At 39.1% G+C, this 14,887-nt stretch overlaps 1 protein-coding gene and 1 pseudogene across 1 annotated transcript; both read right to left on the minus strand.

Annotated features, from left to right (window-relative positions):
* Positions 1-3,969: 3,969 nt before the first annotated feature.
* Positions 3,970-9,003, minus strand: LOC136279057 (uncharacterized; annotated as a pseudogene).
* A 1,091-nt stretch (positions 9,004-10,094) lies between these two features.
* Positions 10,095-13,960, minus strand: LOC131789486 (uncharacterized). The gene is made up of 2 exons (XM_059106616.2): positions 11,041-13,960; positions 10,095-10,514 (listed from the first exon to the last, which is right to left on the minus strand). Exons 1-2 carry the CDS (start codon positions 13,874-13,876, stop codon positions 10,486-10,488), a joined length of 2,865 nt encoding a protein of 954 aa, XP_058962599.2. The 5' UTR covers positions 13,877-13,960; the 3' UTR covers positions 10,095-10,485.
* Positions 13,961-14,887: the final 927 nt, after the last annotated feature.

Genomic DNA, 14,887 nt, shown 5'->3' on the forward strand with positions numbered 1-14,887 from the left:
GAACTACCATATCCACATATTGGCACTGCTGGGCAAGAAGAGGAGTGAGAAGGCAAGGGGATTCTTCTAGATCTTTTAGCATGCTTTTGGCAAAAGTGCTTCATATCACTGATGATTGGAAACAATGGAAAAGTTCATTTATTAGGCATGACATGCAGAGCATCATTCCTGAAATTTTACATCCCATTAAATTTGTGTCACCTCTTTGTGGCCCTGTGTCTTTATGGGGATGATGTTATCACTTCAGAGACTTTGATAAAAAGCTTTAGACAATTTTTAGCTACAGAAGATAGAGAGGCATTAGAAAAGTGCCTTGGTGATGATTTTGAACCTAATGATGAAGATGTCTTGGACTTACTTACATCATTCAAGTGTTTTAAAGCACCAAGTAAGAACAACATTGAAGCCATAATCATAAAGCTTACCCAGCAGGAACTTGTCCAGAGGCCAAGATATGTGATCAACTACTGGAATCCAATTCTCAAAGTATTATGCTTTAAATAAAACTTTCAGTTCCTCAAGAAACTCAACATCTTTTACCAAAGTAAGCAGCTAACATCCAAGAAAATTAACAAGTTATTCAAAGCTGAACCAGCAAATAAAGCAGAATGTACATTCTTTGAACAACTGAAATGGTTTGTAAAGTCAATGAAAGGCAAATCTCTATCCATGTTCTTATGGTTATACAATTTTCAAAACATTGATGTGCACTTTACTACCTGAGCACTTTGAAATTTGCTTCTCAGTGTCACAGTTTTTGTTCTATGCATAACATTTACATATAACTGGTGTAAAGATTTGTCGTAACAGAGAATACAAGTTACTGTTGATGGAATTTCTGAACTTTCCAACTAGGATCAAGTCATACAGTTATATCTATTCAAATTACAGTTGTCACCAGCAGTTGGTTAAATGGTTACAAGTTAGAAAGCCTTTTGAAAGGATGTAAAATTTGCTAGTTTCAAGACTACAAACTCTAAGTAACAATTTTATCAGCCGACCTCCTATATTATGAACATAAATAAATCATGAATCGACTTTATTCATTACAGTCCTGTAAGTGGTCATTACATAACATGATAGTAATTTGTCAGCCCCTTGGAATAAGGCAACTTAGGGTAAAAAGTGACATGTTGCTTTTACTACCAGTAGTTGCCTTCTACATTTAAGAAATCAATGCCTGAACTTCAAACTGCACAAAAAACTGCATTAGTTTTAGTGCATTACTTACACCACAAAGTAAATGCATATAGAAAATGTGAAAATGGTTTGATGATAAATCAGGGAAAATGACAACATTTCATTAAGATTAAAACCATCAAAATTCAAGACTCATACTTGAAGTTATTGTTAAGGGATCAACTATACCTGTGACAGCTGCTAAAAAGTGTCATGACTTTTATTTTCAACCTCCAGACAAATCATGAATCAAATTTTCTTCCTCTCTTTGTGTTCAGTGCAATTTTTTAACCACTGAAAAAAAAGAGATGACCACTTCATTATAAAAGCTTTGAAGACAACAGCATAACTTCAATCTTATTGACTGGTTGATCTTCTCAGTGTGTTATTTGTATTGAAAACATGTCTGCAGTAAGCTTTTCCATCTTTATGAAGCCCATATGAGGGAGGGAAAACAATGATCTTGTGAATGTCATTCCATTATCATAACAGGAAATATCAAAATATTTTTAATTAGAAGCTGATAAATTTTAAATTCATTACTGCTCTGTAAAACCTTCAATGATTGTCACAGTGTTCAGAAAGTGGGTAACTCCATTGTCTCCATCAGGGAGAGGGTCAATCCTAGTATATAATTTATGCAGTTGGTGATTTGTAAGCTGACTGAATGACTCTGGTACAACAACAAAATTGTTGTCTGTTTCAATATCAGTCAATGGACCATCAAAAACAATTCCATATGTCTGCCAATTTGTCACAGTAGACTCCTTGTGAGCATTGAGTAATTCAGTGTATCACATTCCCTAGGGTGTTTCGTGGCCTACTGTTCTAATACCACGATAATTCCACTGGCTTTTTAACTCATGTATAGAGGCATTGATCCAAGGAATACAAACATATTGCAAAGCCAGCAGGTGTTACTCATCAAGTGAGTCCAAATTTCCACTCACAAGGAAATCAAACAAATCCTTGTAAAGTGCTGAGCTGACTCTATTAACTTATACCCATAGCCTTTAAATGTGCTGATTGTGGGCACTTGTATCAACAATGAAGCTACCTCTATCAGATCCCTAGTTGATGAGCATGTACCTGGCTACATCTACATTCTCTATACCCTGGTCACCTTGAACCCTGAAAGGGAGACCAGACTCTTGTACCCCTTGCTCAAAATATTGAAGCACAGTACTAGCTTTGTTTTTTTGCACAACATTTCAGATATACAATGGCTTTGCTGTAGCCATAGATGCATCCATGGATGACAAATCTTAATGAGTTAGCAAATGGTTCGAGTCAGTGTGCCACAAATGATTTGGGCGAGTGACATTGTAAGTTCTTTGACAGATTGCATACCGACGTCTTACAACTCTACCTACACCATTTATCTTTTTCAAGCTTTCTCTAATTCTGAACTGTTGATCATTTGTACCCCTACCTTTGAGACTGCCCCTAACATAGGTTTCCCCGCTAAAGGGCGTTAAATTGGGAGTCTGCTGTCGTTGCGCGTCTAATTCTTCACCCGTAATATCTGTAAAACTGTTTCTTACTCCAAACTCGATCCTTTGTGTGTGTAGTGTTTGGTCGGAGATTCCAAGGCATGTTGCTATTAATTCTCCAGTTCGTACCAGTCCTACGCAGTTGCTCGATCATTTACCTTGTAATTATGTACCTCGGTCTTCCTCCTGAACTTGCAGATAATGCCAACAGATTTTTCTCCTTTGGACGAAAGCTTGATGCATTTAAAATATCAGACGACCTTCTTAATAACACAGCTCTAACACCTCAAACAGGTCTGGAGAGGAATTTTGGGACAGAGATATCGCGATAACCATTCCTATGTGTTCTTCAAGCTTCCTAGCACAGATTTCTAATCGTTCATGATCATATGCGTGATAAACGGAAGCGGTTCTCTCGATGGTACTCCTGAGAGAATCAACAAATGCTGTCAAGTCTTCTGCACTCCGTTGCTCCGCCATTTTGCGAGAAATAAACTCCGCTGACTGATTGCTGTACACGGGCTCAGAAAAACTAATCGATAATCTCGTGTAGTAACTTATTTTTCTCATGCAACAATTTCTCATTCTCAACAGTCAATATTTATTTCTCGGAATCTTGTTGCATGAGTCTTTTCCTCGATTAATGTTTTTCCATTGTCAATGGGTGATTTAAAATCTCACATGACAGTTTTTCATTCTCGTTCGGTAAATTATATTTCTCATATAGTGATAACTCGATAGGTAATTTTGAACAACCCAAGTTTGCCTTGTTTGGCTTGCCATAATTTCACTCTGGATATTAGAAGCGGCATTCATTTTGTCTGGAAGATAATGATCTTAAAGATTCTATGAGGCCAAGTAATTTCCACGAAATGTTCTAAATTAGCAAATTATTATACTAGGTTATCCAGGATATCGTGTTTCCAGGGGAGTCACGCATAATTTCAATGCACAGCATTGGGTATACCCCTTGTATTTCATGCATGATTATCAATGAAATAAGTAAAAATAACCAAGGTTCATCATGAAAATAATCATAACAAATTGAAGCATTAAGGGTCTCATTTCAATCTTCACTGAAACTTTCCCCGATAAGGTTCGGACTTGTCTACATTAACTAATGGAACGAAACATGTATGAAGTTATGGTGTTTTTGGTTTTGCTTTTGTCTTACAGAGTATCTCCGCAAACCTGTGTTTCATTATTTTAATATTTGATATCAGTCCTGAGCGTTCACGGTTACAGTTTGCACCAATATCCTATTACTCCATCAAAAACAGGATGTATTCGTTGATAGAATTTTTATTTATTAATTTACTTACCGTTGCTGCCAGCGATTATGTTAAGATATCCAATTTTCATAATTTTACTTAATTCGAATATTTCTTTAGCAGATCGGTCGAAATTTAACAGCTCTGAGAAAAAGGAAAAGACCATATCATTCTTTTCCTAAAAAAAATTATTATATTTAAAATTCATAATAGCTCCTTTTTTTGTGTGTGCCTACACGGCGAGTAACAGTAATGAGTAAAGATCAAGATTTCTCGCTCAACATTTTGATATGAAAAACAAATAAGTTGCAAAATTTTGAGGAGAGGAGGACAAACTCATACTGCGGTTAAAATAATCAAGCGGACAGAAACTTAAAAGTTGCTAAATACTAAATACTTCGCCCTACTGATCAGATCATTACATTTCCCAAAATCACCTTTAAAACTACCCCTCCAGCCAAAAGATAAAGTATAGCCGACTGAGTTACAATCTGAAAAAAAATTCTGAATGGAGTGAATACAATTATTAACAACTGTTTTTTATCATATAAAATGTATAAAACAAATGGACTCCATGTTGTAGTAATTCTGTAAAGTAGGAGTTCACAGATGATGTCTAAATGTGATAAAAACATGAGCGACACACTCTGCTGCGCTTTTTGCCTCACTTTCCGGTTTTTTACCACATTTGACGTCATCCGTGAACCATTACTGAACAGACGCGCAACACAATGGAACCTATTTGTCAAAATAATTAGTGCGAGACACGCTGACAGAAGTTGGTTAATTGTTAATCGTCGGTAATGTGTCTCTCGCTTCAAAATGATTAAATTGCTTACATTTTTCATACACGAGAAAAAAAACTACACGAAAGCTAATTGGTTGTATTTAAGAGATCCCTACTTTCTCTTGTTGTATCGTTATCTTCACGCGTGAAATATAAAATTATTACTGTAAATTCGATTTGCAGCAGTCATTTCAAAGAATGATCTTCATCATCATGGTTTGCAAATCATGAATATTCAGTTTGGTAGTTTAAGAGTATGCTAACGCTATCATTTAAATTGTTCTCCATCAGTAAACAACCTTTTTCCTCAATTCTCTGATTGATTCCTTCCTCTTCCAAAGCCACCTTTCCACTTTCTGGTAAAGTGGGGCTGTTCGACTCGATGGCCTGTTCGACTGGCAACACTTCCTGAAAGTAAAAGCGCAGTATGCATCATGAATTATCACGGCACACTGATTTGATAGGGGTGCAAGTTTCTTCTCATTAATGGGAAAAGAGCTCACGATAAACTCCAATTACCTTTTACGCCCTTTATTTACCTAAAGTTCGACATGCGTGCCTGAGGAGGTGAAAGCACAAATAAAAGACGTTTCTATTCACATTTATTCATAAAAGAATGTTGAAATTCAGATCAGGTGCTATGCGTTATCAGGTGACCAATCCAACATTTTTTTCGGGTTATTCTTTCCGGTCTGGGCTCGAACTTCAAGCATGCCACCTTTAACTTCCAATGAAAAAACTGAGGTTTAAAAGGTCTTAAAACGCATAATTTAATAAAATGAGTACAAAATCACTTATAAGTACGATGAAATAGCCGTTTAAATATACTGCTTATGCATAGCATTATATCCAGGAATGTAAAAAACTGACTTTTTAACTGACGTCATAAATACCAACATAATCAGTTGGTGCGGAAGCACGTTTTTGGCTAAAAAAAAAAAGCAGTGAAAGGGGTACTTGCAATTTGCATTAAAAGTTACGGCACGCGCTTGCTCCCTTGTGACAAGATTAGATTTCTAACCTCTTCTTATGGTTTTCCTAAAACGAGTGGAAAGCGATATCAAAGAGCGCCAAGTTGGGTTCAGGACTGATTTCTATTTTAAAATATCTCCTCGAGCAGATCCTCCAGGTGACTAGAAAGTGAAAACATTACTTACTTGGAAACTCAGACTCTGGGAATTCCTCCGAATGGCGTCCTGTGAAGTCTATTATGTCGTCTTTGTCTCCCATGCGATCTATTGACAGGTCAAATATTTTTGCCATTCGCAGTCCCCTTTGCATTTCGTCTATCGCCATATCTTGTTTTCCCATTTTGTCATGCAATATAGCCAACGCAGTCTTTATCCCGACTTTCCATTTGATTTTCCACTAGATTTTCTTCTAGTTCTCGGTCGGCAACTTGTTGTGCCTTTCTTAGTAAGACCATTGCTTCTTCAAAATTGTGCTTTTTCATGTGACACATTCCAAAGTTCTTTAGGGTCAAAACAATTTCTTTGCTACCGCCCGCTCCAAGTTCCTCGAACATCTCCACGACTGCTTGATAATGCTCAAGGCACATTTTCGAGTAATTTTTGTTCTTCCCTTCAAGAAAAAAGAGGCAGTCTGCGATGGCCTTTAAAGTTTCAGCAGTCATGAAGTGTGTGCCGAGGCAATCCTGAAAAATTGACTTAGCCTCCTTGAGCTGTTGCTCAGATTGCTCGGGTTTTTTTTTTTGCGCTTTGCGATGATTCCTGAGAGATAGAGAGTTGCTGCTGTCTCTGGGTGCATTTTTCCCAGTCTCTCATGGCAGACCTTTAGAGCCATTTCAGTCTCTTTGTCCCTCCTTGTGTTTTCCTTTGAGTCTTTTTTATCCGAAAGGAATCGAGCATAACTGTTGTGAAAGTAGACTTCAGATAACGGTTTTGTTTGGAATGCAGCAGTATTCCCTGAGAGAATTCGATGCGCTTCATCCATAACCTCCTTGTACCTTTCTATTCTTCCTTTTTTCCTGTATTCATGTCCAAGAAGACACAAAAGATCCACAGTGTGCACCGGTTGGATACGAGAGTCAAAAGTTTTCAGTAACTTCTCAAGAATCTCAGTGTAAGATCGTGGGAGAAGGCATCTTTCTAAATACATCCACTTCTGCGGAAAACTGTCTAGAAAGAGTTTACAGCCGTTCACGATCTCTTGATCTTGTTCTTCCGTGCCTCGGGCGTAAATTTGAAGAAAATATTCGAAATTGTTCTTGTCTTCTTGAAAAGAAACAAAGGAATCCTTGCATGTGTCCTTACTCCAGTAAATATTGGCATTCTTCGCGAGGCGCAACATGAAGTGTATACAAGCCAGTTTTTCGCACATTGCCAAAAGCTCGTCATACCTATCACGACCAATCTTCTTTGCGTATGACTGAATGAGCGGATGCATCTGATATCGGCGGGCATAGGGCTTCTCCACAAGAGATCTGTTTTTAATGAGCGCAGCATGGAGATTGGCAAAGCCCCAGAGATCGAACATTCGGCCTTCGTCACAGCTTGGACTGCATCAATATCGAATGAACCTTGGAACAAAGACAGGAGAATGAAAGCCTCTTGTTCGGGTTTCTCCAAAAGGTCAAACGAAGTCTTAATGGCCTTTTCTACAGAACTCTGGTCGTCTTCTAGGACAGCTAATGGTTCCTTTTCAAGGCTTGCTATGAGTGTTTCTTCGGAATAATCTGAAAGAAGAGAACCAACAATGCAAAGTGCCAAAGGAACACAGCCACATAGATCACTAACAATGTAATCTACCCTGGAAAGTTTCTGTGGAGCACCTTCATAGACTTGCACTCGGGAAACAAGGAGATCTCTTGCCTGTTCCGTGGACAAAGGGTGCAACCTGACTTCTTTTGGCTGCAAGTCGGAATGTTCAAATGTTTTCCTTGTTGTAATAACAAATGTTGCCTTTTGCCTCGATAGACTTCGTAAGTCACATAAAAGGCTCAGGAATGACTCTCTATCGCCCGAGTCAAGAACGCCATCTGCGTTATCAAGAACGAACGTGACCTGGCTTTGAATCTGTTTGCTCCAGTCTCTTAGCCACTGCCCCGGATTCTCTGGTACTTGTGTGCTGACTGAACCACATATGTTGATCATTCTTATGGCCACTTCATTTAAAGTTGATTTCGTTTGTAAACTACAAAATAGTACAGTTCCTTCCTTCTCTGAAATTTCTAATTCATGAGCCACTCGTTTAGCCACAGTCGTCTTTCCAAATCCAGGTCCACCAGTAACAAGGACAACAGGGATGTCTCCACCCTCAGCCATTTTCGTGACACGCTCTATTTCTTGGTTACGGCCAAATACATTTTTTTCTGGTATTATGTCCGGTAAACAGCTGCGAGGGCTAAAACTTGACGAGTGAATCCTTTCTTGTTCCTGTATTTTGTTCCATTCTTTAGCTAGTTCCTCCAAATGTCGCTTAGTATCGTGATCAATGGGATCTTTTTTCAGCGCTTCCATTTCCTCTACGTGTCCCTTTTGCAGAACATAAATCTTAATTGCCTCTAAAGACAATGCTATCTCGTTCCACTTGTCCTCGAATTTAGCGTTTGGAATTTCGGTGGAGACGTTGTGACACAGCTCATTTCGGAAACATTTGATGCGGGTAATGTTTGCTCCGAGACTATTATCATCTGCAGGCATGTTGTGCCAGCCGGTTGAAGGCGCCGTAAGATGGCAAATTTCACGAAGCAAGAGATGTAAAAGTGAAATGTCGAACGTTTTTGAGTCCGGTGGATTGCCTGAGGCAGGAAATAACATTTCCCACTGGTTTTTAAATATTACACCTCTGGACCTTAGCAATTGAAGCTTTGCCTTGTTGTTGTTTAATACGACTTGTAATTTATCCGTTGGGTGGACAGAATGCAATAAATTGCGAAGAACGTGTGTTCCTCCGTCAACCAGCAGTCGCATTAGCTTCGTGCCATTCGTTTTCTCCTCTGATACATTTAGCACAGAAGATCCAGAAGAAACAGGAGAAACAGGAGTAGAGGCTGTGCCAGCCATTATCTTTCGTGTTTTAACTCGAGGAATGGTCTTGGTGGCAAGACAAGTATTTATGGAAATTTCGTTTGGAAAATGAAAGAATAAGCTTACCTCACCGATGCGTGGGTGTGTTTGTCGGATTCATGATCGCATCTTAAAACAAGCGAACGGAGTCGCCATCCTTAAACACATTAATCAGCCTAATGAACTCAAAACCACTTTACAAGAAGGCAAAAAGTTCTAAGAAAAAGGAGATGATCTAGTTTCCGAGAAAGATCTTTGGACTTATGGGTGTATAATAAGTCAATTTGCATGTGTCTGTCATGCATGAGACTGTCAAAGCATGATTTAAGTGTCATGCAAGGCTGGATATTCGAGATGTTTGTTTCTGGGAAGCTTAATGTCACGGTTCGTGTAACTTCAACTTTAGCTTAACATTATAATTACTTGTAACTCATGCAAACGATTTTTTATGGGGACTCCAATATGCAAAAGGTCAGTCAGTCAGTCACTCGCTCACTCACCCAAATAAAACAGACACTGTGGCAATAAGTCGTCCTGAACTCGCCCGAGCACGAAACCATATTGTAGTAGTAACCGTTCATAAAACTACATAGAGGCTTTAAATATCACCTTCCAAGTGAACAAACATTTATCACGTTCGGGCGCAAAAGAAAAATATATATTGGCTCCTTTCTGTACACTTGCAATATAACCTTAGTTTTTAATAGCCTGTGGCGAACAGTGCTGCAAGGGTCACTGATTTTTCGAGAGCTCGATTTTGAATTGAATGTTTTGGAATCTCAATGAACGCGACCTTTTGCATGGTACCATTTTGCTCAAGAAAATATGAGGCTGAAATGACAGTTTGAATGGGAGATGCTTTGTAACATAATTCTCAGAAGACTGCAATTTCCAAGAAATGTTTAAGATTAGGGAGCTTATATCAAGATGTCCAAACTATCGCCAAAGTGGAGGCTATGCGTGACGTGACGTGACGTGACGTGACGTGAACTGCACCTCTTAATTCAAGTGTTATCCAAGGAATCACAAAACGGCGCGATAAATCGAGGCATATGTAGTCAGATTAAAATCCTCAGCGCTTTAGGCAGCTAATGTAATCATGATGCAATTTGTCTGAGGTAGACAGGGGTAGTTTTTTTTTTTTAGGATCATTAGTGTTATCGCTAAAGTTTTTTAGTTTTCAACAGGTACGACTGTGCTAAAAGCTCGAGCGAGTATCTGTTCGTTTTGCCATCTTTTGCCAAACACTCAAAACATTTTGAAGTCACGTAACGATTTTTGACTTCCATGTGTTTGTAATCTAATTCTGGTGATTTGCAACGAAGATATTCACCGAGCATTATTTAATGAACTAAAACGTTTCATACGCATACAAGTCCTCTAGTAAAATTTTCCTTACAAAATTGTGTTGTCATAAATTGCAAAACACTGAAGTTTTAAACATTTGCTATTTTTGTGGGTCAGCAATGATTTTTTTTTCAGCTCGTTCGATCTGTAATACTGAAATAAATTGTTCTAAAAAAGTACGACCTACGACTGTCGGGTATTTGCGAGTTGTTAATGACATTACTTATTTCCCTTCCCTCTTCTTCCTTTGTTTGGGTCGTCAGTTTGCAAAAAGTCGAATACCACATTGTTCTTAAAGCTCTTTCTTGTCACCACTAACATTTCTTTGTCCCCTTCTTATATGGTGATCCAGCCTTGGACTTTTTGCTTGAATGTTTGCCTTAATGGCCAGTTCGCCCGGAAACGTTTCCTGAAATTGACAAACAAAAGTAGATATTTGGATTCGTTTGTTTATGACTGAAAGCAGTCATAGATTCAAGTTTCCTCTAGGTATGAAAAGTAAGCAGATTTACTTACAAGGGTAATATAAATACACCCAATTAGAATATCAAACACAAAGATCATGTACATCGCTTTGCAACATTCATGACGAAGTGTCCAGAGGCAATCACATTTAAATGTACAGCGTTTTTAGGATCAGACGAGAATATCAACTGATATTTGATTGGATGAGATAGGGGCGGAAATAATGGCGTTTCAGTTCACAATGAATTATCGTACTGACGATAGTTACGAGTTTTGAACCACAAAAATATGTTTCTGGAAACGTGTACTTTAAAAGGATCTATGTACTTTTTATTGATCGTGGAGTCAACAACTTCCTCATTCACAGTAGCCACTGGATAAGTATTCCAAAATTTCGTTCAGACCTCTTCCACAGTCAAGCAGCTTTATGACGATGTAATATGTAATTGGAAAATGAACCTTGTACTTACTTGGAAACTCAGCCTCGGGGAAGGTCTTTGGATATCGATTCATAAATTTCCGAATCTTGAGTTTGTTTCCTATCTTGTCCATTGCAAGTCCTAGTTCTTTGTGCATTAACAGTCCTTCAAGCATCGCCTTTTTCGCCAACTCCACGTCATTCATTTTCTCATGCAATAAGCCCAGTGAAGTCTTTATCGAGACTTTCCAAGTGTGATTTTTCTCTAGTTCTCGCTCTGCAACCTGTTCTGCCTTCCTAAATAACTTCATTGCCTCGTCAAAGTTGCCACTTGTCGTATGACAACTCGCAAAGTTCTTTAATAGCAAGATACTTTCCTTGCTTCCACCCACTCCTAGATGATCAAACATTTCCAAAGCTGCTTCATAATACTTAAGGCAAGGTTTCAAGTCGGTGACAGATTTATCGGGAGCGAGCAATAGGTCTGCTTTAGCTTTCAGGGTTTCAGCAGTCATAAAATGTTTACCAAGGACCTCTTGAAATAGTTTTAACGCCTTTGTTAACCTTTCTTTAGCTACATCAAGATTCCAAAGGCGTTGTGCAATTATTCCTGTAAGGAGAAGAGTAGCTGCTGTCTCTGGATGACGATCACCCAAACTTGCATAGCATACATCTAAAGCAATTTGATTCTCTCTCTCAATTCTTTGCTTTTCACTGGGATCTTTTTTATCGGAAAGGAAGCGTGCATAACTGTTATGAAAGTAGACCTTTGCCAACGGATTTCGGTCAAACTCATCAGTGTTTGAAGAGTAAATTCTCTCCACTTTCTGCATAAGTTCATTGTACTTCATCTGATCTTTTTTCCTACATTCATGTCCAAGGGCACACGAAAGTTCCACAAAGTTTACCGGTTCAAGAACTGAGTCAAACGTGTCCAGTAACTGTTCAAGGATATCAGCGTAGATCTTTGGAGGGAGACACTTCTGCAAATACATGCACTTCTGTGGAAAACTTTCCAAAAAGGTCTCAGAGCATTCCGCGATTTTCTCATCCTGGTCCTTCCTTCTCTGAGCGTAGATGTGTAAAAAGTACTCGAAATTGTCCCTGTCCTCGTTAAATAAATCAAGAGACTCTTTGCAGCTGTCCTTTCTCCAGTACATGTTGGCATTGTTCGCTAGACAAGAAATGAAGTGGACACAGGCCAATTTTTCCCCTCCAGCTAAAAGGTCGGGATTATTTTCTAGACCGGTCTTCCTTGCATACGAGTGAATGAGTGGATGCATCTGATATCTTCGGGAACTTGGCTGCTCTATGAGCGATTTTCTCTTCAAGGAACGAACAATCTTGATCGGCCAAATTCCAGGGATAGAGCATGCTTTCATAACAGCCTCAGCAGCGACTGAGCTGAACGAACCTTGAAAAGTGGACATAAGAACAAAGGCTTCTCGTTCAGCCTCTGTCAGAAGATCGAAAGACGTCTTTATTGCCTTTTCTACAGATCCATGATCGTCCTCGAGGACAGCCAGTGGTTCTCTCTCGAGGTTTTTGATGAGTGTTTCTTCCGTGAAATCTGAGAGCAGAGATCCAACAATGCACAGTGCCAGGGGAACACAGCCACATAATTTGACAAGTTGCTCTGCTTTGCATAGCTCGTGTTGAACATCTTGTTTATAAGAGCGAACCTGAGAAACAAGGAGATTTTTGGCTTGTTCAGTCGACAACGGGGGTAGCCTAACCTCTTTTAACGGCAAGTCGGGATTTTCAAATGTTGTTCTCGCAGTGATTACAAATGTGACATTTCGTCGCGATAACTTTCTCACATCACGTAAGGTTTCAAGAAATGGTTCACGATCGTCAGACTCGAGAACACCATCTGCATTGTCAAGAACAAAAGTGACCTGGTCATGGATCTGTTTGCTCCAGTCTTTAAGCCACTGCCCCGGATTCTCCGGCACTTGCGTGTTGACCACTTTACTACATGAATTAAACATTTCCATGGTCACATCGTGGAACGTTTTCTTTGATAATAAACTACAAAAGAAAACAGTTCGATCTTTTAGCCTATCTAATTCACAAGCCACTCGTTTGGCAACGGTCGTCTTTCCAAATCCCGGTCCACCAGTGATCAGAATTACAGGAACCGTTCCACTTTCAACTTTTTCTCTGATGTCTTGTATTTGATCACCACGGCCGATAATATCATGTTCTCCTGGCAAGTCATCAGGAAGACAACTGGAGAGTTCAGAGACCTTTCCACTCTTCTCAAGTTCTTTCTCCCTCCTCCGCTCATCTAGTTCCTCCTCAACCAAATGAGCTTTGTGATCGATAGGAGCACTCTTCAGGGATTGAAGTTTCTTCCGATAGACGGCAACCTTAAGTACTTCTAAGGACGAAGATATTTTGTCCCATTTGTCTTCGAATTCGTCATTCGGAACTCCAGTAGAAACACTGTGGCAAAGCTCATTTCCATAGCATTTGATACGCACGATGCTGGCTTCAGGGCTCGCATCAGCGTCCGCAGGCATTTTGTGCCATCCAGTCGGAGGAGCCGATAGATGACAAATTTCATGTAGCAATAGGTGTAAGAGCGTGATGTCGAATTTTTGCGGATCTGGTTTACCTAAGGAAGGAAATAATTTCTCCCATTGCTCATCAAATAAAAATTGCTTCCACCTCAGACCCTCGAGCTTTGGGCGATTTTTGTCCAATGCGTCCTGTAATGTTGACCCTGGATGCGTGGACTCCAGGAATTTTCTCAGAACTTTCGTTCCTTCATCAATAAGCAGTCTTGCCAACTTTGTGCCATTCATTTTTTCTTCCGATTTATCCGCCACTGAGGGTCCACAAAGACCAACAGAAGTTAGTAAGGATGTTCCGCTGGCTGCCATGACCTACCGTCAAAGCTCGTTGAAAATAAATTCCTTTTGAGAGGGATAGGAACGTTAGCTTGTCTTCAGATAACCACAAATTGCGATTTTCAATCGTCACGAATTTTATAACCAGAAAACAGGGAATTTTCCCGATAATCATAGGGAAATTTCCCTGTTTGAGCAAATACACCGTAAAGAATAATTTTCCACGGTTTCCGAGAAAGATCAATGTGAAATTTGCACGAGCTTGTCCTGTCATCTCAGATGTATAAATCCATGCATAGTTGCTGACTAAGGAAATATGTTTTGTTCGATGTCAGCTGGTGTCAATTTAGTTGCTGTCCCTTTTCACTTGCATATTCTTTCGATGAAGTTCGTCATTTTAATGATCATAGAGTCATATTTAATTAACGGTTGACAGAGTTTTGGACTGTTGACTGTTGAAAAAAAAATCATTACGGACTTTTACAGAAACTTGAATGATGAAATAAAACCAAACTGGTGGATCTCGAAATAGAATGTAACGATCACTGTGATATTATCCATTGATGGCATGTTAGTTCCGCGTCACAGTGTGGTCGGAATCTCTAGTTTGAGATATAGGTCCGCTCAAAGTCATGTTCTTCAGCTCCATAAAAATCTTAAAAATGCTAAAAGATGCACCTTTTTAGAAACGAAAAGATATTCGATGTGACCCATGACATGACAACATATTATTTTGGGAAATCGAGGGGAATATTCATGTTTTCCGGAATGTACTGACCGTGAGGATTCTTGGAATCCAATAAGTTTCCGAGAAATGTTTTTGTTAAGAAGATACAGAGAGTCTCATATCAATCCTTTATGACTTAAGTAAATAAAGTACTGGTGATCTAATTTAGATTGATACGGCTTTCATAATTGAATGACGTAAACAAAACATGCATTGCACAGTGGTTTTGTATTTTCGCAGACGTTGTTGATGATAATCTACCGGGTGTCATGAACTCATTATCGAAGCTTTTTATATTGAAATTTCTTTTTAAGACA

The sequence above is a fragment of the Pocillopora verrucosa genome, chromosome 2, assembly GCF_036669915.1.
Source record: "Pocillopora verrucosa isolate sample1 chromosome 2, ASM3666991v2, whole genome shotgun sequence".
Taxonomy (NCBI): domain Eukaryota; kingdom Metazoa; phylum Cnidaria; class Anthozoa; order Scleractinia; family Pocilloporidae; genus Pocillopora; species Pocillopora verrucosa.